At 43.3% G+C, this 26,424-nt stretch overlaps 1 protein-coding gene across 1 annotated transcript in view; it reads left to right on the forward strand.

Moving 5' to 3' along the window:
• Positions 1-21,290, forward strand: part of LOC121175582 (transmembrane protein 94-like) — an 847,517-nt gene extending 826,227 nt beyond the window's left edge. Inside the window, exons 8-21 of the mRNA XM_041029401.1 lie at positions 15,772-15,874; positions 16,221-16,429; positions 16,540-16,721; positions 16,986-17,118; positions 17,553-17,668; positions 17,856-17,955; positions 18,215-18,323; positions 19,497-19,686; positions 19,776-19,853; positions 20,030-20,115; positions 20,206-20,287; positions 20,666-20,826; positions 20,952-21,046; positions 21,193-21,290. Of these exons, the coding sequence (XP_040885335.1) occupies positions 15,772-15,874; positions 16,221-16,429; positions 16,540-16,721; positions 16,986-17,118; positions 17,553-17,668; positions 17,856-17,955; positions 18,215-18,323; positions 19,497-19,686; positions 19,776-19,853; positions 20,030-20,115; positions 20,206-20,287; positions 20,666-20,826; positions 20,952-21,046; positions 21,193-21,290 (1,742 nt within the window). The remainder of the gene's footprint in view (positions 1-15,771; positions 15,875-16,220; positions 16,430-16,539; positions 16,722-16,985; positions 17,119-17,552; positions 17,669-17,855; positions 17,956-18,214; positions 18,324-19,496; positions 19,687-19,775; positions 19,854-20,029; positions 20,116-20,205; positions 20,288-20,665; positions 20,827-20,951; positions 21,047-21,192) is intronic.
• The last annotated feature ends 5,134 nt before the right edge of the window (positions 21,291-26,424 follow it).

The following is a 26,424-nucleotide window of genomic DNA, read 5'->3' on the forward strand; positions in this document are numbered from 1 at the left end:
CTGTCTTACACTGCAATATCACTTTGGGCCGCTAGGGGTCAGAAAAATCTGTCTCCACTGACTTTCATTCAAAAAAAGGCGTCAGTTTCTCTCATGACATACAAAGTCGTTATAGTGTCAGCAGCTGAATTCACGCCGTCTGATCAGTGTTCTTGTGGTCCTTCTGAAAATATTTCCCTAATTAATAAAATGTTAGGTCTCAAAGACGGTAAATGTGGGGGCGTGGCTGGTTTGATTCACATGCCTGGTCTGTGATTGCCTGGACTGAACCAGGTGGATCATTCACAGGTAAACTCGAGTCGCGTACATTGTTTGGAAGCGGATGTGTTGTAATTACCCTCCGTAGATTCTAGTGTCCAGTTTTTCAGTAAGGAAATGCTTGTTTTCTTAATGGTTTCCCATTTTTAATGCATTTTAATGTTAAGTATAAAAACGTACAGTTCACTTAAAACGTCGATGCGTTTTTTTGGATAATAATGGAAATTGGACTGCGCCAGAACGAGGAGGTGATTGGAGGACTACGCCAGCCGCAGCAGCTGATTGGCTCCTGCCAGACGAAGTGTTTTAGCAGAGAATGTGTCCGTGAATGGAAATTGAACTGCGCCAGAACGAGGAGGTGATTGGAGAACTACGCCAGCCGCAGCAGCTGATTGGCTCCTGCCAGACGAAGTGTTTTAGCAGAGAATGTGTCCGTGAATGGAAATTGAACTGCGCCAGAACGAGGAGGTGATTGGAGGACTACGCCAGCCGCAGCAGCTGATTGGCTCCTGCCAGACGAAGTGTTTTAGCAGAGAATGTGTCCGTGAATGGAAATTGAACTGCGCCAGAACGAGGAGGTGATTGGAGGACTACGCCAGCCGCAGCAGCTGATTGGCTCCTGCCAGACGCCCACGTCAAATAAGAGCTACCGGTACACGCTGTAGTCCCACCTGGCCCTGCTGCTGTTGTATGGAAAGTGTTCAATGGTATGTTGTGATCGTTGAGGTGAAGGTAACCTTTAGCTCAGTAAATGTGGTTAAAACTTTAAAGTTAACTTTCTTATGTTACGTTATGAGGTAGTTCTGAAAATTTGATGTATCTCTTAAGGTAAACAGGTGAGAAAAGTTGGCCTCTTCTACGGTCAAATTGCTAACGTGATGTTGTACAGCTGTGCACAGCACCTTGTTTGTGTTTTTCAGTAGTGTAGACTTGAAACTATAATGACTGGGTAGGAATAATATGAGGAAATAAGTTTACTACAAGTTTATGTACAGATCGTCAGTTCACCAGCGGTGCAGGCAGTCAGATAATTGGCTGTAGCTTTTTAATTTGCCCAAATATTGCTGTTCATTCACACAGTGATTGTAACACAAACAGTTAGAAGTGTGCTCTTAATACAATACACAATTGTATAGAACATCTGTCCTGTCACACCAGACTTGACTTGTGTGCTCTTGATTGGTTGCAACAATCACATGGCCCTTTGTGGATCAGTTTGGACACCTCTGCCTTAGCTGAAACAGACATTCATGCTCATGTCTTTACTGACTTGTTTTTCTTTTATTCATTCCACAGGTTTCAAGGAAGACCTCACGTGGAGCAGTGTATTCGTCTGGCTGTGGAGAAGAGAGACTGCATGGACAACATCATCTTTGGTTCTCCCCTGGGCTGTGATGATGACGATGCCAGTAAACCAGATCCAGTTCAGCTTCCACTGATGAGAGGACAGACCAACTTTAACTTTTTAGAGGTTTCCTATTCTGTCATTCACAGGTTCAGTTTAGGGCCTTTGACTATACCTCTGCTGTTGTTTGAGGTGATGGTAGTAACATTTTTAAAAACAGGGTGTTATAAATATTTAACTGGAGTTTGACAGAGGACATTAAACAGAGTTTAACGGGACATTGAGTTTAATGGGACATGAGGACATTAAACAGAGTTTAATGTCCTCATTAAACAGAGTTTAATGTCCTCATAGGTTTTATATTTGATGGAGATGTCCAACATGTCCGTGTAGTGCAGCTCATGTAAATTAGTTTTCTTCATTACTAATCTGTGTCGTTGAAAAATGTTTTTAATGTGCTTTTGTCAGTTTTGATCACAGTTTAAGTAAACCTGCTGTGACTGCACTGAATGCATTTCCTGTTAACTACAGAGCATTCAGCATGTTTTCCAAATTTACCATCAACCTAGTGAATTAAACAGGACACTTAGGTGAATTAGTCTTTCCAGTGTCATAAAAAATGGTAAGTACATTAGACACAGAAGGAAAGCACAGCGACATTTGTTAGCAGAGTCTATGTACACAGCGTTAAACGTGACAAGCACAGCACAGGTCTTGCGTTTGTGAGTGAACCCTCCTATCTGTGGGCACACATCATTTATTGCACACAGGTGAGGATTATCCCTCATTAGGGTCACGTGACTTCAGTAGCCAACAACTAAAACAATCTCCAATAGGGGGCATAATATCACGTTTACAAAACAAAATGAAATGAGAGCACATCTCTCAACAACATTTAATTTCTATTTCTTCACAGCTAGCCTAGAGGTAGCCTCTTAATTATCCTAAACCTCCATCAGTGTGTTCGTGTGTAATAATTATACTGTCCATGTTGCAAATGTTCAATTCAAACAAGATATGCACCATGAAAAAAACAATACATGCAGGACAACAGCTTCTTGAATACCTTTATTAGACATTAAAACCTGCATTCATTTCAACATCTGTATTATACAAGTGTATAAAAGAACGTATTAAACTTATAAATGAAATGACTACTTGTTGTGGATTCTTGGTTTAGAGAAAAGTTTAACCTGACAAAATCAGAACTCACTCAGTTCTGATTTACACTCAGAGCTCACTCTGTGTGTATGTGTGGAACAAAAACATAACTGGAGATTTTGCTGAGTAGTTGTGATGGGAAGGCCACAGGTGACACACACCTTTGAAGGAAATTTAAGTAGGGAGCTTTTGGTAAACTGTTGATACTACTTCATATTGTAACATGGTTATAATGACCATGTTGGAAGACAATTGACAGCAGATTCCCAGGACTCTTAGGACCTGTGCCAGCCAGCTGTCTGCTGTTCTCCAGCATCTCTTCAACCTGAGCCTCAGCTTGGAGAGGGTACCGCTTCTCTGGAAGACCTCCTGCCTGGTTCCTGTACCCAAGAAGTCATCTCCATCTGGCCTCAGTGATTACCGTCCAGTTGCCCTCACATCCCATGTGATGAAGGTGCTGGAGAGGTTGGTGTTGGCTCACCTGAGGCCGCAGGTGAGGTCTTCTCTGGACCCTCTGCAGTTTGCCTACCAGCCATGTCTGGGGGTGGATGATGCCGTCATCTATCTGCTGCAGCGAGCTCACTCACACCTGGATGGTGGTGGAGGCACGGTGAGAATCACATTCTTTGATTTCTCCAGTGCCTTCAACACCATCCAGCCTCCATTACTGGGTGATAAGCTGCGGCTGATGGGTGCTGGTGGGTCCACTGTCTCCTGGATCACTGATTACCTGACAGACAGGCCACAGTTCGTCCGGCTGGGTAGTGTCCTGTCTGATGTGGTGATGAGTGGTGTAGGAGCCCCGCAGGGCACTGTGCTTTCTCTGTTCCTGTTCACCTTATACACCTCTGACTTTCAGTACAACTCAGAGTCATGTCACTTACAGAAATTTTCTGATGACTCTGCAGTTGTGGGGTGTATAAGCGGGGGACGGGAGGAGGAGTACAGGGGGCTGGTGGACAGATTTGTGGAGTGGGCTGGAGGAAATCACCTGCTGCTTAATGTGGACAAGACCAGAGAGTTGGTGATTGACTTCAGGAGGAAGGGGACAGCCTCACAGCCCCTTTGCATCCTGGGTAAGGATGTGGAGGTGGTTGAGGAGTACAAGTACCTGGGAGTGACCATCGACAACAGACTGAGCTGGAAGACCAACAGCACAGCTGTGTACAAGAAGGCCTGCAGCAGACTCTACTTCCTGAGGAAGCTGAGGTCCTTCAATGTGTGCAGTAAGATGCTGGAGATCTTTTACCAGTCTGTGGTAGCCAGCACTCTGTTCTCCTCTGTGGTCTGCTGGGGGGGCAGCATTGCAGCCAGTGACGCCAACAGACTGAACAAACTGATCAGGAAGGCTGGCTCTGACATTGGCTGCAGACAAGAGACTTTTGAAGCAGTGGTGGAGAGGAGGACACTGAACAAACTGTTATCCATCATGGATAACCCTGATCACCCTCTCCACCCTGTACTGGACAGGCAACGGAGCGCCTTTTCCAAAAGGCTCCGACAGCTTCGTTGTCAAAAGGACCGCTACAGGAAATCTTTCCTGCCTCATGCCATAAGACTGTTTAACACCTCATCACTGTGTCACAGATAACACTGCTGTACATGACAGATCTGACACAAGGTTCAGCTTCAACTGCACATTTTTGTTTTTGTACTTAGATTTTATATTTCTATTCAAATGGCACAATTCCTTTTTTACTCTTATTTTAAATTCCTATTTCTGTAAATAATGTCTATATTGTTTATTTTTACCATTAGAGGTTTATATTTGGAGGCTGAGTGCCTGTGTATTGCTGCTGTGATAGTGAAATTTCCCAACTTGGGATGAATAAAGTATTTCTATTCTATTCTATTCTATTCTATTCTATTCTATTCACTGGTTGACTTTGTTTGCTTTTGAACACACCTTATATGACATATATATATATATATATATATATATATATATATATATATATGTATATAGTTTGCATTATCCAGATTCAGACTGACCCACTGCACTATTGCACTATTGGTAAAAAAGTAGTTGTGTTGTTGTTCTGTAGTGCCTGAGAGCAAAGGAAAACCAAAGTCAGATTCCTTGTGTGTATGCATAAATCTGGTCAATAAAACTGATTCTGATTGAAGTCTTTAATGCATAAAGCCATGGAGTCAGACTGAAAGTGAACCCCTGGCAACCTGTGATCATTCCAAACACCTGTTCTGTGTTGAACTCCCATTCAGACGTTACTGCTGCTTTATGAGGGCAGTCACCGCAGGTCCCTCCTACCACTTCACTCATTAGTCCCGTCCAATCAGAGTCCAGTTTGAGCCGCGCCAAAAATCAGTCGCACCTGTTGCCCCTGCGCTAATCAAACCCATGTGACCGGGGAGGAGAGGGCTCAGCCAATAGCAGGACAGAATCTTATGTTGTGCAGCTTATAAGGCGTTGGGGTAACACTTGCTCGATTTTGCTGTGGAATACAGGATACCTTCCTGACGTTCTGTTTTGTTGAAGCTCTTTTTCTGGTTAGTGGAGCGAACTGAACTCGTTACCTGTAGACAGAAGAAGCCTGTGTGTTCATGTTTAGCAGGTTATTTGTTATTGTGCTTTGTGGTGCACAGTGAAAGCTGTGGCTGAGAGCAGAGAGACGATTCAGGCCTAGTGGAGCTGGAACTTGGGCGCGAGACAGGAGGTTCAAGTGTCCGGAGCAGTCCAGAGGAAAAATGGCGGACGTGGAGGCCATGTAAGGCCCACACAGAACGTTTAAAATGCAGAGCTTGAGTTGATTTGTGACCAGAGGCTAACATGTTTGTTAATGTGCCGGGTTTCCGCAGGACGGACGAAGGGATCCAGCGGAGCAGCCGAGACCATTTGGGAGAAAGCACCGCGCTTGGCGTCGCTCATCGGCTCTACACTTATGCGCGCGTATGTGTGTGTGAGAGAGATCTGAGTGTTGAAGTGCAGGCTTGTGTCTTTAGCTCGGTTGAGATGGGCTTTGTAACCAGTATAGCCGCTTTGGAGTTTGGGACTGGCCAAGTGTTGGCAAGGCCTAGTTGTGGATGGATTCAGTGTGTGGAAGAAACTCGGCCTGCATAGGTTTGGAGCGCGTGTTTGCTGTTGCTGGGCTGTTGCGTCGGTGTTGTCGGTAAGTGGAAGCATATATGCAGTTGTGGTCTGGACATAATTGTGTATATATGGAAGCCTATTGGCAGATAGTAGTGATGGCTCCGGCAACACCGATGCCTCGAGCTCATAGTGCAAAACCCGTGTCGGTGCGCTTGTCGTTTAAAGAAAGTCACATGACTGATATAGGAACTGACACTGACGCGCAAAACTGTTTATAAAGAAGCGCATATGTTAACGGGATGCATCTGCCAAAATAATCTCTGATCTTTTGCGGTTCATTGTTAAATTAATCAATAATTATGGAGCAGCCTCAAGCCAAAAGAAAGGTTTCCACCGTGTGGGACCATTTTGATCTCTTATCGGATCCTCATCTGTTCCGTGTGAGCGGGTGTTTTCTACAGCTGGAGAAGTTGTATCAAAAAAGTGTAACAGACTGAATTTCAAAACGGTTTTTTTTTAAATAAAAATTTGTTAAAAAAAAGAAAATCCCAGTCCACAAGCATCCTCATTCACAACACGTTCACTTAGATTTTCATGTTATGATACATGTTCACATTATTTATTGACTGTATCTAAAAATATCAAAGATTTTAAATTTAAATGAAGATATGAAAAAATACAATATAAAATACAATAACTTAAGTTATGTTATTGTATATACTAGGTCATCAGATCAGTGTCAGTTGAGTCTGTCAACTAGGTTGCCTGTAGGGATTTTTAAGGTCCAGCAGGTGTCAGTATTCAGTGACACAGTATCAATACAGTCTGGCAATGTGTCATGACGCCTCATCTACCCATCACTAGCAGATAGTGTTGGCAGCATGGGTTGAGTTGCATGTCTTGTTGCCAGGCTTAATTGTTCAGCAGTGTGGATGAGGCCATGGCCAGGGTAGGCCCTCAGCTGCACCTTGAAGTGTTGCTGAATGTTGAAAATTCCAGGTTAAATATCCAAAGCCTGTGTGTGCATGTGCCTTCTCTGCAGGAAGGATGAGCTGCTCTAGAGAATCATCAGAGGGTAAGAGAAAGCACATAAGTCAACATTGCTCAGTGTTTCTACATTTAAACATGTATTTGTTTGTGTGTGGAGCCCAGGTACGCCCCCTGCTGCCTGTGGAAGTGTTGTAAGATGTTTTAACTTCCAGAGTTTGACTTGCCTAGCACCTGTGGCTAATGTTGAGTGTGTTTCTTTGTGTGTTGTGCAGGATGGAGGAGCTGCTGATCCAGAGAACCATGAGGATGCATGTTGGCCAATACTGCTCAGTGTTTCTACACGGAAGGATTCATTTGTGTACACTCCCCAGCAACCGTGTGTGTACTGCATCTGAGTGGAAGACCTGGAGAAAAAAACCTCAAGGACTCATCAGTCAGAGTGGTCATGTGACTGTCGGCCTGCTGAAGCAGGGATGGAACCACTGTGTGTAGAAACACAAGCTGTGTTGTGTAGTTTAGTGTTGTCAGGCTTAGTTGTGGCTATTTGTCACTATATGGATGGCACTGGGGTCAGTGTGGGTTTAGTGTGTGTGAGACATAGTTGCTGCTTGATGGAGAATAAAACTTATGCATGCATTAATGTCTCCTTCTTTCTTTCTGTGTGCAGCTGCTTGTGGCTGAGTGGCCATCCAACTTTGAGGCCATGGGCAATGTGGAGCTCAGGTAAGGCCCCTGCTGCAGCTGGAAGTCAAGCAAAATATTACAAGTTCAAGGACTGACTTGATTAGTATCCAAAACCAATGTCTTTGTGTTTTTCAGCAGGAGGGAGGAGCTGAGTGAGAGGACTAATTTTAGTCCGTGTGTGTTGTAGGTGTATGTGGGGTGGAGCCAGTGAAGGTGCTGCTGGTGAGGATAGAGCGCCATCCTGTGGGAGTGAGGGACACACCGTGGCTGTTGTGTGTTGTCAGAGCTCTTTGTGGTAAGTGGATTCAAAAAAAAAAAATCAAGGGCTGATTCAAAGGTGGTTTGTGTGCTGATGCTTCCTGTTTGTGTTTCTCTTGCAGGATGGCAGAGCTTATTTGGAGGGTCATGAGAGACCAGGTGAGACGTTGCATGTTGGTTAACATTGTTTAGTGTTTCTACACATGCATGCATTCATTTCTGTGTGTGTGTGTGTGTGTGAGTGAGAGAGAGAGAGAGAGAGAGAGAGTGCTAGGATGAGTGTTGGAAGTGCAGGCCTGTCTTCAGCTCAGTTTAGATGGGCTTTGTTCTGTATCCAGGTGCATTGGAGTTTGGGTCTGGCTGAGTATTGTCAAGGCTCAGTTGTGGATGGATTCAGTGCCTGTGAAAAGCTTTGAGGTCAGTGTAGGTTTAGAGTGTTTGTTCTTGTGTCAGTATTGTCTGTAGGTGGAAGCATATACAGTCCATGACAAAGGTCTTGTCACTCATCCAAGTTGTAGAAAAAACAAATAATAACTTGACTGGAATCAGAAATAGCTTATATGAAAGGCAAAGCTCTTTAGATTATGCCTATTATACCACAATAAAGTTTTGTATCATTCATTGAGTTTTACCATTTAATTAGGACAGAAAGGTCAGATTTTGCTTTGACAAAAGTCTTGTTGCATACAAAAATAATGTGCTTTACAAATTATTCTTTATTTTGAATACACAAACATGCTACAATAACATCAGAACATAAAGTCATGGTGCCTTGGAAAAAAGAATTAATATCGTGTATTACTCCCATGAGCTTGGAGGACTGCATCCATACGTCTCGGCAATGACTCAGATAGCTTATTGATAAAGTCATCTGGAATGGCAAAGAAAACAGTCTTGCAGGACTCCCACAGTTCATCCTCCAAGCCTCCTTCTTCATCTTACCCCAGACATGCTCAATCATGTTCATGTCTGGAGACTGGGCTGGCCAATCCTGGAGCACCTTGACCTGCTTCACTTTCAGGAACTTTGATGAGAAGGAGTGCCATCCTGCTGAAGAATTTGCCCTCTCTTGTGATTTGGAATGTGATGGGCAGCAAGAATTTCTTGATAGTTCAGGCTGTTGATGTTGCCATCCACTCTGCAGATCTCTTGCACACCCTTACTGGATGTAATCCCAAACCATGATTTTTCCTCCACCAAACTTGACTGTTTTCTGGTTGAATCTTGGGTCCATGTGGGTTCCATCAGATCTTCTGCAGTATTTGCAGCTATTGGGATGCAGTTAAAGGATAATTCATCAGAAAAATCAACTTTCTGCCACTTTTCCACTGTCCATCCTTTCTGCAAGGTATATGACTTTTCTTTGTTTGGAGTCATCTGTGAGGACTGCCAGAGAGTAAATGTAGTTGTAATAATTTGAGTTTTAGGTCAATTTCTAGACAAATAGTTAATATGTAGATGAAACAGTGCAGGCTGTGCTGTGTGGATGTCAGATTCTCAGGCTTTAAACTGTGAGGTGTTAGATGCACCACTTAGACTTGATAGACTTTTAAAAACTCTGTCCTTTTCTTGTTTAAACAGACCAAACCTATGTTAGAGAGCTGTATGTTTTGGCTGTTGGCCTGTGGTGTCTGGGTGCCATAGTGTAAGAGTTTAAACTGTGAGGTGTTGGATGCAATAGTAAGACTTATAGGTAACCATTAGCTGTACCACTTTGACTTTAGACATGAATTAAATAAGTAGATGTGTGTAATAGTTGGCTTTATATGTCTGACTTGTTTGGTATGACCACATGTATGTTAGAGTTTGGCACTGTGACTTTTAGACTGTGGTGTGTGGACGCCAGGCTGAGTTTAAACCCAGATGTGATAGAGTGACAGATGTTCAGTGTTTTTACACATATCCATTAATGTCTCTCTCTTTCCAGGTGTATGTGGCTGAGTGGGGCTCCAACTTGGATGAGGCCATATCCAGGGTGGAGCTCAGGTACGCCCCCTGCTGAATGTGGAAGTGTAGCAGAATGTTTCAAATAGGTTTGACTGTTTGTACCTGGATCTGATGTAGAGTGTGTTTGTCCTGTGCAGGATGGAGGAGCTGATCCAGAGGACCATGAGAAACAAGGTGAGAGAGAGCATGTTGGTCAGTGTTTCTCCAGATATGCATGCATTCATTTCTCTGTGTGAGTGAGTTTAGATTGTTTGTGCTTGTGTCAGTGTCGTCTGTAGGTGGAAACACATATACACAAGCACTAAAGTGGCCTGAGGAGATGTGACCTGTCCTGCTTCATTGCAAGCTCATAGGTAAGGCACAGGAGGTTGTGTCTTCCTTGTCGTTAACAGATAGCTTGTGTTATAATGTGCTTAAAGAATCCATACTGCGTGCTTATGAGCTGGTGATAAAATGTGTTTTTATCTTCTCGCCCAGACAAAGTTCCTATGTCACGCCCAGCGGGGTCTAGTTCTGGTCTCCCTCCTGTTGAAAAGGTTGAAAAGGCTAGGGGTCCATGGTCACCTCCCCGTGTACATCCTGAGTGCTTCTACTGTCAGAAAAAAGCTCACTTGATAGCTGATTGCCTATCACTAAAGCATAAACAACCCTCTAATCTCCAACAGCATGAGGCTGTCGGACGTCCACGTCCAGACATCAGTTGAGGACAACAAGCCTGACCCCTGTTTTAAGCCTTTCATTTCTGAGGGCTTTGTTTCATTAAGTGGGGATCCAAAAGATCAGCAGCCAGTAAAAATCCTGACACACAGGTGGATCCCAGTCCATTATCCGTGAACGCATTTTATCTTTGTCACCTATGTCATATTGTGGCTTGAGTGCAGCTGTTCAGGGTGTGGGGATGAAATTTGTCTCTGCTCCACTGCATAATATACATCTTCAGTCTCCTCTGGTCAGTGGGCTCTTTAAAGTTGCAGTCCTTCCAGCTTTACCAGTAAAAGGGATTGACTTTATTTTGTGGAATGATTTAGCTGGGGGTAAGGTTGTGCCTGATTGATTCAAGCCCAGGGACAGACATTGCCCAAGAATACCCTGAGATCTTCCCAGCATGTGTGGTTACCAGGGCCCCATCGAGGAATAATGACCTTGACCCGTCTGATTCTTTCCTAGTCACAGGGCAGTCCCCTGACAGCCACTTTACTGAGGCAGAGAGCCAGCCTGATCAGTCAGTGTCACCTCTCTCCACCTGAAAAGAGTTTATTTCAGCCCAAAACACTGATATAACTCTCTCAAAAATGTCTCTCTTCTGTTGTTGAGCAGGAAGAGGCTCAGAAAAAGAAAGTGGCTTACCTTCTTGACGGTGGCTTGTTGATGCGTCTCTGGGCTGGTGAGGACTGGAGCGTGACCTTACAGGTTGTTGTCCCTACAGTCTACCACACACAGGTACTCTCTTTAGCTCATGACCACTCTTGGTCAGGACACATGGACATTACAAAAACTTATCACAGAGTCCTTAAACATTTCTTTTGGCCAGGACTCAAGTCTGATGTTGTTAACTATTGTCGTTCCTGCCATGTATACCAGGTTGTTGGCAAACCAAACCAGGTGATCCCCCTGCTCCCTTGCATCCCATTCCAGTGACAGGTGAGCCGTTTGATAAAGTCCTCACTGATTGTGTGGGTCCACTGCCAAAAACTAAAGCTGGGAATCAACCATTATCTGTGCCTCCACTATTGGAGGCACACATCATTTTTTTATTGTTTTTTTATTGTTTTTTTTTTTTTTTTGTTCCTTTGTGTTCAGCAGGTAGCTGCATCTGGCTGAGTGGGACTCCAACTTAGATGAGTCTTTTGAGGCTTTTGCTGCAGGTGGGCAGAGCTGATCCAGAGGACCCTTTGAGACCAGGTGCATGAAGGCCACATTGTGCAGTGTTTCTACCAGTATGCATGCATCCATGACTGAGTGAGAGAATGTTTGTATTAAAATCAGAAAGAAGGAAGTGCCTGCTTTTGTCTTTAATGCACTTTAGATGGGACTTAGATTAGTTCTGGGGGGGCACTGGGGTCCAACTAGGTTTAGAGTGTATGTTTGCTATTTCCAGGCTGTTGCACCAGTGTTGGTATGTGGAAGCACATTATGCAGTTGTGATCTCAGGTAAGGCCCCTGCTGCAGCTGGAAGTCAAGCAAAATATTACAAGTTCAAGGACTGACTTGATTAGTATCCAAAACCAATGTCTTTGTGTTTTTCAGCAGGAGGGAGGAGCTGAGTGAGAGGACCATTTGAGACCAGGTGAGCAAGAGCAACATTGTAGTGTTTCTACACTTATGCATGCACTAATTTTAGTGTGTGTGTGTGAGAGAGAGAGAGTGTGTGTTGTAGGTGTATGTGAGGTGGAGCCAGTGAAGGTGCTGCTGGTGAGGAAAGAGCGCCATCGTGTGGGAGTGAGGGACACACTGCAATTGTTCGTGTGTTGTCAGAGCTGTTTGTGGTAAGTGGATTAAAAAAAAAGAAAATCAAGGTCTGTTTCAAAGGTGGTTTGTGTGCTGATGCTTCCTGTTTGTGTTTCTCTTGCAGGATGGCAGAGCTTATTTGGAGGGTCATGAGAGACCAGGTGAGACGTTGCATGTTGGTTAACATTGTTTAGTGTTTCTACACATGCATGCATTCGTTTCTGTGTGTGTGTGTGTGTGTGTGTGAGAGAGAGAGAGAGAGAGAGAGAGAGAGAGAGAGAGAGAGAGAGAGAGAGAGAGAGAGAGAGAGAGAGAGAGAGAGAGAGAGAGAGAGAGAGAGAGAGAGAGAGAGAGAGAGAGAGAGAGAGAGAGAGAGAGAGAGAGAGAGAGAGAGAGAGAGAGCTAGGGTGAGTGTTGGAAGTGCAGGCCTGTCTTCAGCTCAGTTTAGATGGGCTTTGTTCTGTATCCAGGTGCATTGGAGTTTGGGTCTGGCTGAGTATTGTCAGGGCTCAGTTGTGGATGGATTCAGTGTGTGTGAAAAGCATTGAGGTCGGTGTAAGTTTAGAGTCTTTGTTTGTGTCAGTGTCGTCTGTAGGTGGAAACATACAGACATTTATCTGTTTTAGAGCTGGTTTGGGCTTTTTAGGCAGAGCTATAAATTCAGCTTCTTCCTTATTACTTCAAGCTATTTTTTTTTAATTATTGTCACTTTATTTATGACCAATGACTTATGACTAATAGGTATGAATTTTATGCATTTATTTATTCAGACATGTTTATATATATATATATATATATATATATATATATATATATATATATATATATATATATTAAGTGGCTCTCTTGCTTACTATATATATCTGAGTGTGTATATGCACTCATTTATGCAGGAGATGCTACGTTGTGTGTGGAGACACCTGGTTGGCGTCTTAAAGGGAGAGTCTCAGACACTGTGCTACACTTCCAGCCTTTTACACACTCTACCATTGACTGGTGTAGCCCACGGCAACATTTGGGCCATAAAAAGCCAGAAACCCCCATTATGCCCATAGACATGGAAACCATTTTATAGACTTGTTGCTGAGTGGACAGTATGTGTCTAATTTGCAGATATTTTGTGTGTATGTGTAGGTGCTGTGTTGTGTGGACAAACAGGGTATCTTGTCGTGGCCTAACCCCAGTCCAGAGACCGTGCTGTTCTTCAGAGGACGGGTCGAACCACCTCACAACAGCCAGGATGATGTCAGAGACGACCTGTCCGTCAACTCCTACTGCCGAATGGAGACGGATGACGACAGGGATCAGAATCAGAATCAGATCAGAATAACTTTATTGATCCCCGTAGGGAAATTCTTACTGTTACTTAACTCCCAATTGAAAATGAAGAGGAAAATTGCACATAGTTCGATGTAGGTGTTAGATGTATAGTTAGTTAGATGAGGTGTGTGTTTGTGTTTTCTCTGGCACCTTTTAGCCTCACCAGCAGCCCCAATTCACCACCTGATAAGGCACAGTCTTGAATCCACTCCTGACTAACTGTGACTGCTGTACAGGCCCAGGAGGGGCAGGCTCTGCTCTGTCTACCGGCAGAGTCCTCCACCTAGCTGGGGGTGGGGCCCGAGCCGAGCGAGACCTCACATGACAGCATTCGCTCATCTGACACGGCCCGGCTTCGGCGTTCCTGCCAGCCCGCACACAGTCGCACCAAACACCACTCTGGATCCAACGTGAGCTTCAGCCACGACACTGAGGGAGGCGAGGACGAGCAGGCCCAGGTAAAGCTTAGACCTGAAACTGTACCAGCCGTTGTGAAAATAGGAAACATGCTATTGATTCAGTAAGCTGATGTAACTTTACTATTCCTGCTATGTTGTGATGGTGTTGGTCTTTTCATTTCTGTCCCATTTGTCTCCAGGACTTTGCAATGGGCTGCCCAGAGGCGGAGGCAGAGGACTTTGTGTGTGACTACCACCTGGAGATGCTGAGCCTGTCACAGGACCAGCAGAACCCAACCAGCATCCAGTTTGATCATCTCTCCTGGCAGTGCCACCTGCCCTCCCTCAAGCCACTGGGCCTCAACATCATGCTGAACCTCTGCAACGCCAGCGTCACCCAGCAGCTCTGCCACTTCTCTGACCACCTGTCCAACCTGGCTCTGCAGGAGAGCCACGGCTCTGTACTGCCTGTCTACGTACCCTGGGGGCTCTGTGAGCTCTCCAGGCTCATAGGTGAGCTTGGAATGATGGTGCTGCTTTGACATCTGGTTGGTTTAGAGCCACCTGTTAATACCATGACCTAGTTTGTCTCATAGTTTGGCTTTTTGTTAGGTCATGTGAGAACACAGTGATCAGAGGTTCAGAGGATTTTTCTTCAGTGGTAAAAGCTGATCTGGCTTTCATCCCACTCAGCATGAACTTCAGATTACATTTTACCCCAGAATAAAGTCCTTGCATAGATTACATTTCTGAGCACTGTGAGAAGATCTATTTCTCACATGGTCTTCATGATAAATTAAGGCTACAAGCAAGTTGCTGCTATGTTGGATTGATGGACTGGAGTGGGAGTATTGCACCTGGCTGAACTGCAAGTCAACCATAATTAAAAAATGTCCCTGAAGGGCCCTTCCTATAGAGAGCTGCAGAGTTCCTGAGTTCCTGCTCAAATCCAGTTTGCTGTCCAAGTGGACACCCAGGTTTTTGTTCTCCTGTACCACCTCCACCATCTGTCCCCTAATGAAAAGAGGAGTAGCAGGAGTCCTGGGTCTCCTGAAGTCCTCCACCAGCTGCTTTGTTTTGCTGATGCTGAGCTGCAGGTGGTTCAGCTCACACCAGTCCACAAAACCAGCCACCGCCCTCTGGTGACACATCCTCCCCCCTGATGCATCCAGCAGCTGCAGAGATCTGAGAGCTTCTGTAGGTGGCAGGTCAGAATGCCGTACCTGAAGTCCGAGGTGGACAGGGTAAAGGGGACAGGACAGCAGAGTTGTTGTTGGCCAGTAAAGACATTCAGCCATTTCCCAATGTTTAGGTGTTTCACTGTAGGCAGAGGCTCCGGGTTGGTGTGAAACATCATTTAAACTGATCATCAGTATCAGATGATGTGCTGTTTGTGGGAAGAAAGAGAAGTTTTCAGAACCAAATTAGATCATGTCTTATTGTCTATTACCCTCATCTTTTCCTTTGTGTGTCTGTTTGTGTTTGTGTGTCAGGATTCACTCCCGGTGCAAGGGAGCTGTTCAAACAGGAGAACCACTTGGCTCTGTACCAGCTGCCATCTGGAGAGAAAACCAAGGAGTTAACCTCCCGCCACCTTCATTACTTCACCAAACGCCAGCCTCCCATGTCCCACCTCATCTCTCTGTTCGTACCAGACTCCTCCTCCAGTAAGTCTATACACACTTCAGTCAACCTGTGTCGTTCTACTGCTCTGTTTTCTTTTATTTTACAGTTTTTAATGAAAAGAGCTGATTTTTTTCTTATATGTACTTGATGCATTTTGCTGTTACTTGTCCTTTGTCTGTCTCTTCACCAAATAGATGAGCAAGTTAAAAAAAAAAAAAAAGGTGTTTGTGTATTTTCATGTCTGCTAATGTTATTCTCACTGTCTTTCTCTAACCTCTCTGTTGTAGATAACATCCAGATGCTGTCACATGGCTCGGCTGACCTCATCCTGGAAGCCTGCACTGACTTCTGGGATGGAACTGATATCTACCCCCTGTCGGGCTCAGACAGGTGCCGTCACACTGATCGCTCTTCTGTGGCTGTAAATCTTGAGTCAGACATAAGTATCAAAGTTTCATAAGCACAGCACAGGTGATATCATCCATATCTACACTCAGCTGCCACTTTATTATCCATGAAGCTCATCATGTTCAGGTTTTCTTCAAACTGTTTTAGAGACGTTGCTTCAACGTTCTGATCATTTTGGAGGCTGCAGTTTGTGATGCTGTTGAACTGTACAGTATATACAGAGGTGTTTCTGTTATTTAACCTGCCCTCACTGATATCAATAGGGTGGACAAAATAATAGAAGCTGCCACCTGAGTGTTTATTTCTACACTCTGCTCTTGTGTTACAGAAAGAAGGTCCTGGACTTCTACCAGCGGGCCTGTCTGTCAGGTTACTGCTCAGCCTTTGCCTACAAACCCATGCAAGTGTCACTGTCAAGCCAACTCAATGGGAAGTGTGTAGAACTGGCCCCCGGTCCCAGCCTCTTCTCTGGAGTGGAGCTGCCCTCCACCACCCCCATCAAATACAACTCCTGTAGGAACAGCTGGAGCTCAGATGGTAAGAGTCAGTGACGGAGGGACGGATTAATTCAAGTAATAAAACAGTAATAACACAACTCATTTTCCTGTCTCTTTTCCTTTGATCGTCTTCCCTTGTCATGTGTGCAGAGGGTATAGGTGAGGGGGTGGAGCGTGAGGACTGCGTCCAGGCCCTGAGTGGGCAGATCTTCATGGGAATGGTGTCGTCTCAGTTCCAGGCGAGGCTGGACACAGTCCGGCTTATCGATGCCCTGGTCACAGCTTGCATCCGCTTTGTTTACTTTTCTATGGAGGATGAGCTCCGCAGCAAGGTGAACACACACAAGCTCCAATAAACATTTGATAGTATCTAGTTTATGTTGGCTGAAGTGATCAAGGTATAGTTCTCTTTCATTTGGACAATAAATGGACTCCTTCATCTGATGTCTCTCTGTGTCTCTGCTGACAGCACATTGTTTTTTCCACATTCACCAAAATAAATGTGCATTTCCCAGCATGCATCTGATTCTAGTCCACAACAAAAAGCTGTCATTTTGAGAGTATGTGTTTATGTGGCTCATTTTGTGTCTGTGCAGGTTTTTGCTGAGAAGATGGGTTTAGAGACGGGCTGGAACTGCCACATCTCTCTGACCCCAAACGGAGACAGTCCCTGTGATGGAGCTCCATCCAGCCCCAGTCACGGTTCCCTGCGCGAAGACCTGAACCAAGGTACCAAACCTGTGTTTGCACAAACTGAGGAAATTATTCATTTTATTACATTTACTGTTGGGGTGCACTTCATGACTGTCCTTCTGTCTGCAGGTGTGATGTGGACATCAATGTAGGTTGTCATGGTTTCTGTGTTTAGTCTTGCTGTTTAATTACACAGACATAGATTTATCATTTGAAGAGTAAACCCACATGATTTCTGGATCAGAACTCGTCAAATTATGACATTACCCTGTTCTATGGGGTGGTCACAGTTTGAATTACATTGTATAACTTTACATGAGATTTTCCATTTTATGTTACTTTATGCTTCTTTTAGGGGACATAACAGAAAGGAGTCCTGTAGAAGTGCAGGTCTGACATGAGTGATGTCTGTTCATTTGAGTTTTACAGAGTATCTCTAACTTTGCAGACTGTCTTCATATGTGATTCAGATTCTCGGGATGAAGCAGAAGGTCCTTTGCTGCCAGAGGAGGAAGCCCACTCTGACTTAGCCAGTTTCCAGCCCACAGACAGTGATGTGCCCAGCTTCCTGGAGGACTGCAACAGGGTAACAATACCTTTTATTAAAACCACTGAAGCTACAATGGAGAAATATCAGTATCTGTTTTTCATGCAGCTGTATAATACAGACAGATTCCTCTGTCTTATGTTTTGGTAACCAGCAGGAAATTGTGCTTTGTTTTGAAATTATTTTACATTAGTCTGAATCATTTTCTCTCCCTGCCCTTTGTCAGGCCAAGCTACCTCGTGGGATCCACCAGGTCCGTCCTCATCTGAAGAACATTGATAATGTGCCTCTTTTGGTGCCACTCTTCACTGACTGCACCCCTGACAGTGAGTATTCTTTATGTGTTTTATAGAATGAATCACTCTCCTTATGGGTAATTCCACTTTTTTGGAAAACTTTTTCATCTTACTTTTTAAAGATGTCCTCTGACTCCATTGTCTTCCTCTGCTCGTCAATGGTGAAACAGATTCTAATAAGGAAAAGCGATGATTAATAACCAACGAGGCTTATTTCATGTCTTCGATATACTCAGTGTTTGCTTTAGAGTACTGTAGACATTTACTTACAGTGGAGTTCTCTTCACAGCCATGTGTGAGATGATGAAGATCATGCAGGAGAACAGGGAGGTTACATGCTGTCTGGGAAGCTCCGCCAATTTCCGCAACAGCCGCCTGTTCCTACAGAGTGACATCAGGTATACACTCATTAATGAAGTACATCCTGTTTTTTCAAATTTGAAAATGAATGTTAATGAGACTAGGGCTTGGTTGAAAATAGCTGATTTTCATTTTTATCACAATTAAAACCAGTAAAAATTCTGAAGCAATATTTCTGCTATTAAAAAAATGAAAACTCATAGTAATACTATCTAGCCATGCAGAGAGTTGTAGTCTTGTTTGTCAGGGTTCAGGGATACCTGTCACTGAGATTTCTACATCTCATTCAAATAAACCGTGGTGGCCGTCCGGCTCTGTCTGAAAAGGAGAGGAGGTCCTTTAGACTCCGTTGGCAGCGGACTGTCCAAAATTGAAGGACTCCGGAGTAAATGCAGTTTTGTGAAACATATATTCAAGCAGTTTTGTGAAAGATGATGCAAATAGTGCAAGTGCTGGAACAGACATTGTTTAAGTTATGGTTAACACTTACCTTTACCTGTCTGGTGTTCACTCTGGGGTGCGTTGCTGAAAAGAGTCCCCTAGGTCAGCGGACCGTGTTAAGAACGTTCTGGGTACGACCAAGTGGCAGGACAAGAAAGGGGGGAGTCTGGAAATTGTATTGTATTGTAAAATGTATATATTTATTGTAATTATATTTATGGTGTTTGTTTTGGGGTTTAGGTTACAGCAGGCAGGTTATTTTAAATATTGTGGTTAAATATAGTATTCACATTTTTTATATAAGTCAATTATGCTTATGAATGTATGTTTAGGAACACCTGTGAATGTATGCACCCAATCACACCTACCAGAACACAGTATAAAAGGGCGCCAATTTTAAATCTGCTGTTGTTGCTGGTTAGGTTTCACCTATGGTTTGCTGCCATACCTGTGCTGCTGTTAGAAAATAAATATATGTCTATGCATATTCCATCTTCGCCTTGGCATTTTCTTCTTTCTGAAGTCTCTGTTGTCAGAACGGCCATTCTAACAAGTACAAATGCAATTCCTTTCACCTCCATTGTACTAGATGGAGACAGATACCTCACTACTAGAGGTAAATGGGAAAATATTTTCTAGTTTGTGTGTACTGACCCTTTAACAGCTTGCCATAGTCCAGCAACATTGTTTTGACTGATTATACAATAATTATGTAACAAACTACTTCTCATTCTCAGTCCACATGATTTTTCATCGTCCTCTCTCCACAGCATCGCTCTGGACCCTCTGTACCCGTCTCAGTGTTTGTGGGAGACATTTGGCTATGCCACCGGAGGAGGCTTCAACGGAGACGCTGAGGGTCTGTCTCCTCTGAGGCTCTCAGGACAGCTCAACAGTCTGGGCTGCTCTGTCACCTTCCACCAAGGAGAGAGCGTCAGCATGGTCAAGCTCATAGAGCAGGTTGGACACACACACACACACAGATACACTAAGTCAGAACGAGACACTTATATATGAATTCATTTGCTTTTTGGGTGAATCTTTTCCAGGCGCGACACACGACCTATGGCATCCGCAAATGCTTCCTCTTCCTGCTGCAGTGTCAGCTCAGTCTGGTCATCATCCAGGTGAGAGAGCACTTCACAAACTCAGAGCATGTGGATTTATATGGATTTATATGTACAAATACATTTCTCTGTGTGTATCATTGCTAACAGGCTAAAAGACTAAAGACCTAATTAATATTGTGATGTACATTTCTGAATAAATAAATGAAGGAAGTGCTTCTGGTGTTTGTCCGTAGTTCTTAGCCTGTCTGGCTCAGCTTCCTCCTCCAATGAACACCACTGACATCCTCTGGCTGTCCTGCTTCAGCTGCCCACTTCTAAGGTACACGCATAATAAAACACTGTGAACTGACAACACTGTGTTATTTCACTGTGTTTATACATTATAGTAATGGTCCATTTGTGTTCTCAGTGTGTCACTTCTGGGGAAGCCTCCAGACACTTCAGTCATGGCAGTTGCCACAGGGAAGAACCTAGATTTCATTCCAAGAAAGGTGGGATCCTGCCTCTCAGATCTTCCACATCTACTGAACCTAGAAGCCTCACTTACTGGATTATTACTGCTAAAGCTTAGACAAACATTTATATAATATTAATTAGTAGCATTTAGTGTACATACTGTGTAGTGATATAGTGGAAACTTCTTCCAGTCAAATGAAGTCTCTAGAAAAATGTTCCAGGAGAAAACTTTCATAAAAGCAGTAATGATAATGATAAATACCACAGACAACAAACAGCTGCTCTTTCTGCACCTTGTGTATTTACTGCATCTACACTTGGGGCCATTGATCAAACATGAATGACTAGTTATGTATACATGTACTTCTGTGTGCTTTTTAATCTCCTTTAAACTCTTACTCCTCTTTGACCAGACCCAGAACTACTTCCTTGGCTGTTTCCTGTTGAAGTTTGCTCTGACAGTGTGTGCCTACCTGTTGGCCTTTGGGTTTACGCTGCAGGAGGTCTGCCTAAGCAGAGGCAACAACACCTTAGCTGACAACACCACCATCACCTGCCACATACTCACAGCCAGGTAAAGAGAAGCACTGTCTCTAACTGTCCCATTGTCCTAAGTACACCAGCTGTACCAGCTGTGAGAACAGACACAAGAATCGATGAGCTGATGAATGAAGTAACAGTTTTCCTGTGTGACTGCAGCTCTTCAGACGAGGCTCCTCAGTGGTTCAGTGAGCTGTCTAATGGCCTGCTGCTGACTCAGAAGGTCATGGCAGGGTTCCTCGTCTTACACACAGGTAGGAACTCTCTCTGTCATATTGAATACTGTACTGTAAGCTGTGGTCAAGCTTACTCGTGTCTTTTTATATGATTCAGACCAATCCCTTTCTTCTGTTGTTCACATTGTTGTTCACATTCTCTTGTTGCTGACCTTATTTTCCAGTGGTGATCTCCCTCAGCTACGTCCACCGCTCTCAGCCTCTGTGGAGAAAGAGTCCGTTCAGCAATACCTGGTGGTGTCTCACTGTACATGTGGTGTAAGTTAGCACATCATTTGTATGCTCTATGGTTCATCTGTGCTTAAGCCAGTTTAGCTCTTACATCCTCAACGGTCCTGCTGTAACTGTAAGAGATTTTAATTTAGAACTCTGTGTCAGATATCACCCACTGCAGCACCACACAGAGTCGCTAAGTAGAAAGTTCTAGAGTGATCATCAGAAGAAAGACATCTTCATGTAGCTTGTTTCACAGTTCAGTGACTGACTAATAAAAGTGAAATCAAGTGAGCTCTTCCTACTGAGAGCTCACTCTGTGTGTATGTGTGGAACAAAAACATAACTGGAGATTTTGCTGAGTAGTTGTGATGGGAACGACCATGGGAGAGACCACGTGGGCAAAGGGGGAATGTGTGCTGCTGTTAATTCATCATGGTACACACGTGCTTTTTCAACTTTTGCACAGGACTTTTGCAGGAAATGCATCATTTGTGCAGCTAACAATACATCAGGGGCTCTTCATATGCCACCTGCTGGTCATCCACCTCCTGACAAACCCTTTGAACATTTAATGATGGATTTCATTGAACTAACACCAAGTGAAGGGAAAAGATACTGTCTTGTAATTGTTGACATGTTCAGCAAATGGGTTGAAGTTTTCCCCTCTTCCAAACAGGATGCTGGAGCTGTGGCTAAAGCACTGCTAACTGAAATTATTCCTAGGTGGGGAATTCCTTCAGTCATCAGCAGTGACAATGGACCAGGTTTTGTCAACCAAGCCCTGAAAGAAGTGTCAGACTATCTTGGGTTTGACAGACGTCATCATTGTTCATATCATCCAGCAGGTCCAGTTAGGCGCCCTCCCCTTACCACAGGTGCATGTGATGATGCTATGTTGAGATACTGTGCCAACTTGTCTACAACCTTGTCAGCATTACATTCACAGGTGAAAAGTGCCCTGCCATCTGCAGCCACAGCAGTCCTCCACAACTTACAGCCTGGAGATTGGGTTCTCATCAAAGACCACAGACGCCGTCACTGGAAACCAAGGTGTTTCCAGGGCCCGTTCCAGGTTCTGCTGACCACTGAGACAGCTGGAAAGGTTGCAGAGAAGGCCACATGGGTACACGCCAGCCACTGCAAACGGGTTCCTGAACCAAAGGCCGACAACCAGCCACCAGAGAATCAAAGCAAAGGAGGCCACATAAATTCTTTAGACCCAGAATAATGGTCTAGGGAAAACTGACTCATCCAGACGGTGAGGAAGACAACTGGGGTGCACGCCGTGCGCTGCCCCTAACCTGCAGCTGCGATGGAACCGTCTGCAATATAAGAGTGAGGGGTGAAAGAGCGCCCTCCTCCACCAGTAGCATGCCAAGCTCCAACCAAGTGACTACAGAGTAAAGCTCTGTGTCACCAACAAGAGCAACAATGTAAGGTCTATTGATAGGTCAGTCACACACCAGATGGCCTCTCTGGCTGAGACTTGTGATGATGATGATATTGATGTTTTGACTGTTTGTATTTTTCCCAGCTTGCTATCAACCTAAGGACGTCTGTGTCCTACAAAAACAGCTAAATGCATATTTTAACATTTATCAGCTAATGATGTGTTTACTTAAACCCAAAGGAATGTAGTCACTGATCATATGATCAATTTGTATATACTTTGGTGTGGCCATTTTATGGCCAAACGGGGAATTGTAATGCCAATTTATCATATAACCATATACTCTTTTATCAAGCATTCATATATTCTCATGAACTCGTATATTCAATTCTGGGTGAAGTACATATAACATGACCTGTAGTGGCCTAATGTACTTTGTTTACTGTACTTTGTGAAGACACCTGTTATGTCTCCGGTGTCTCCGAGCACAACTTATCTCTATTATTTGACCTTCAGATTATTTTGTCTCCCTGCCATCCTTGCCATGCTGGTATGTGAGAAACAGGCATAAGTACTCTTGGAACTTGTAACCTGGGGTCAGACCTCTGTAGCATTTGATGCTGCGTGAGCTCTGTCCTTTCTGCACAAATGGATTACTCTGTAAACCTTATTTTATAATAAAGCATCAAAAGACAATAACTGTCTAAAGAATTCTTTTTCACTTCTCCAAAGGAGGAAAGTATTTTTCCACCACATATACGTTGGATTTCCGACTGTGATTGGTTCACACAGTTAACGTGGACCCTCAGCAGCAGACGTCTGTATCACTGTTTTTTCAATCAGACCAGCCGTCTGTGTGGTGCTGTCATTATTTCAGATGGACATGAATTGAACATTGCTCCTGTGTACATGTGGGTTGGTGGTATTTCTTGGTAGTGCATTCATTTAGAACTAAATACCAGCTGTTTTTACACATATGGAAAGTCATTGTTGTCAGTGCTGGATTAGCCTTGTGGGGCAAAAATGAGCCTTGGGGCCCCAAGTGATTCATTTTATTTATTTCCAAAAAATGTTTTACATCCCAATATATAACCACATTGAAATATAAATTTATATATATATTGTAATGTTATTCTTTTTTTTTTTTTTTTAACTTTTATTACGCTGGCATCAAATGACGTTCACATATTACATGTCGTAAGTTTACCTGAGGTTTTAAAATATTTCCCCCCTAAATGCATATTTTAACATTTATCAGCTAATGATGTGTTTACTTAAACCCAAAGGAATGTAGTCACTGATCATATGATCAATTTGTATATACTTTGGTGTGGCCATTTTATGGCCAAACGGGGAATTGTAATGCCAATTTATCATATAACCATATACTCTTTTATCAAGCATTCATATATTCTCATGAACTCGTATATTCAATTCTGGGTGAAGTACATATAACATGACCTGTAGTGGCCTAATGTACTTTGTTTACTGTACTTTGTGAAGACACCTGTTATGTCTCCGGTGTCTCCGAGCACAACTTATCTCTATTATTTGACCTTCAGATTATTTTGTCTCCCTGCCATCCTTGCCATGCTGGTATGTGAGAAACAGGCATAAGTACTCTTGGAACTTGTAACCTGGGGTCAGACCTCTGTAGCATTTGATGCTGCGTGAGCTCTGTCCTTTCTGCACAAATGGATTACTCTGTAAACCTTATTTTATAATAAAGCATCAAAAGACAATAACTGTCTAAAGAATTCTTTTTCACTTCTCCAAAGGAGGAAAGTATTTTTCCACCACATATACGTTGGATTTCCGACTGTGATTGGTTCACACAGTTAACGTGGACCCTCAGCAGCAGACGTCTGTATCACTGTTTTTTCAATCAGACCAGCCCTCTGTGTGGTGCTGTCATTATTTCAGATGGACATGAATTGAACATTGCTCCTGTGTACATGTGGGTTGGTGGTATTTCTTGGTAGTGCATTCATTTAGAACTAAATACCAGCTGTTTTTACACATATGGAAAGTCATTGTTGTCAGTGCTGGATTAGCCTTGTGGGGCAAAAATGAGCCTTGGGGCCCCAAGTGATTCATTTTATTTATTTCCAAAAAATGTTTTACATCCCAATATATAACCACATTGAAATATAAATTTATATATATATTGTAATGTTATTCTTTTTTTTTTTTTTTTAACTTTTATTACGCTGGCATCAAATGACGTTCACATATTACATGTCGTAAGTTTACCTGAGGTTTTAAAATATTTCCCCCCTAAAAGAAATAATTGTCACTGTGGATTTTCTCCATATCACTCACAGCTGTTTCTAAACAAACCTGTAGTCCATCAAGTGATCGACACCATGAACATGAAGCATTTGGGGGACGCTGAAGTTCTGAGGTCTGTCCAGCCTGGACTGTTTTCTCTATTGTTTTTGCTGGGGATTTGGAGGGTCTAACCTCTGTGGATTTCACAACTAAAAACAAACTCTTCATTGATATTTTACAGGGTGATTCCAGGGTTCAGCATTTCCCCAGCAGAATTGAATCTCTGGTAGTGTGGAGGTTTTGGAACTAAATCCAAATGCTTGTTGCAACATTCAAATTTACAGACAATATAAGTGAATGGTTAACTCCATGTATTTTTTTTTTTTTTTTTTTTTTTTGGTGCGGTTTGTGGTGGGGAGACTTGGACTTCTGACCTCAGCCCTGTTTAGCCTGTGTGCTGGCTTTTGTGTGTGTGTGCGTGTGTGCGTGTGTGCGCCTGCTTCAGTTATTCCACGGCTACAAACGCTCTCTACAGTCACACCTTTAAAGTGGGGCTGTATGTGAATAGGTACTATTAGATTTTCTGCTTTTACAGCACTGAAGTACTCATGATCACTTTGTGGCTGAAACTACTGAAGATGGTTGTTAGACAAACATTACAATGCAAGAGAACATTTCTCATTTCATTTTTTCTTTGCCCTGTTTTCTTCTTTATTGGTTTACATCATGACAAACATATGTGCTATGCTGCATGAAGAAGACCCAGGTGAATGCTCTGTCTTAATCAGTGTACTTGTTATCTATAGTTCTACTGTTTTATTCACTACACAGCATGGATACTTCACACTGTGTGTTAAAGCATGTGCCTCTGGAACAGCCTGCAGAGTCCATGCTAACATCCTGATAACATTACCATGCATAGGCTCGGAGCTGATGCCTCGTTAATTGTCACTTGATTTGTATGGTGGGCTGTTGGCTGATGGACTGTGATATAGCTGTTCACAAGATACAAGAAATGTATATTTTGTGATTTTTGAAAGTGTCAATGTTCAGGACTTTTGACAAATTTGTTTGTGTATTGATTATGTCATGTTAATAAATATGTTCTTTTATTTACAGTCCTGCTCAAAGTTATTGGCACTGCTGAATTTTAAGTAGAGTTTAGAATAGCTTCAGAAATAAATGGAAATCAAGCGGTTTTGTAGAATCAGAATATTTAATAAAATGTCCAGAGTTATTGAACAACAACAAAAATGCTTCCATATAGTCAAATCAAATTTACATACATAAAACATATGATGGACATAATTATTGGCATCCATTTGTTTTCATCTTATTTTTCACAAGCAAACCAAAATGTCTTTGGAACCTCACAGATTATTTTAGCCACGGCTAAACAAGGCCTTTCTTCTACAGACATCTCTGCACGAATTTCACTAGAAAGCGGGACCAGAAGAGGATTTTCTGCAAGAAATATCTGAAAACTTTGTGCTGCAGTTTAATGGGACTGCCCGACACG

Source organism: Toxotes jaculatrix, chromosome 21 (genome assembly GCF_017976425.1).
Source record: "Toxotes jaculatrix isolate fToxJac2 chromosome 21, fToxJac2.pri, whole genome shotgun sequence".
Classification (NCBI taxonomy): Eukaryota; Metazoa; Chordata; class Actinopteri; family Toxotidae; genus Toxotes; species Toxotes jaculatrix.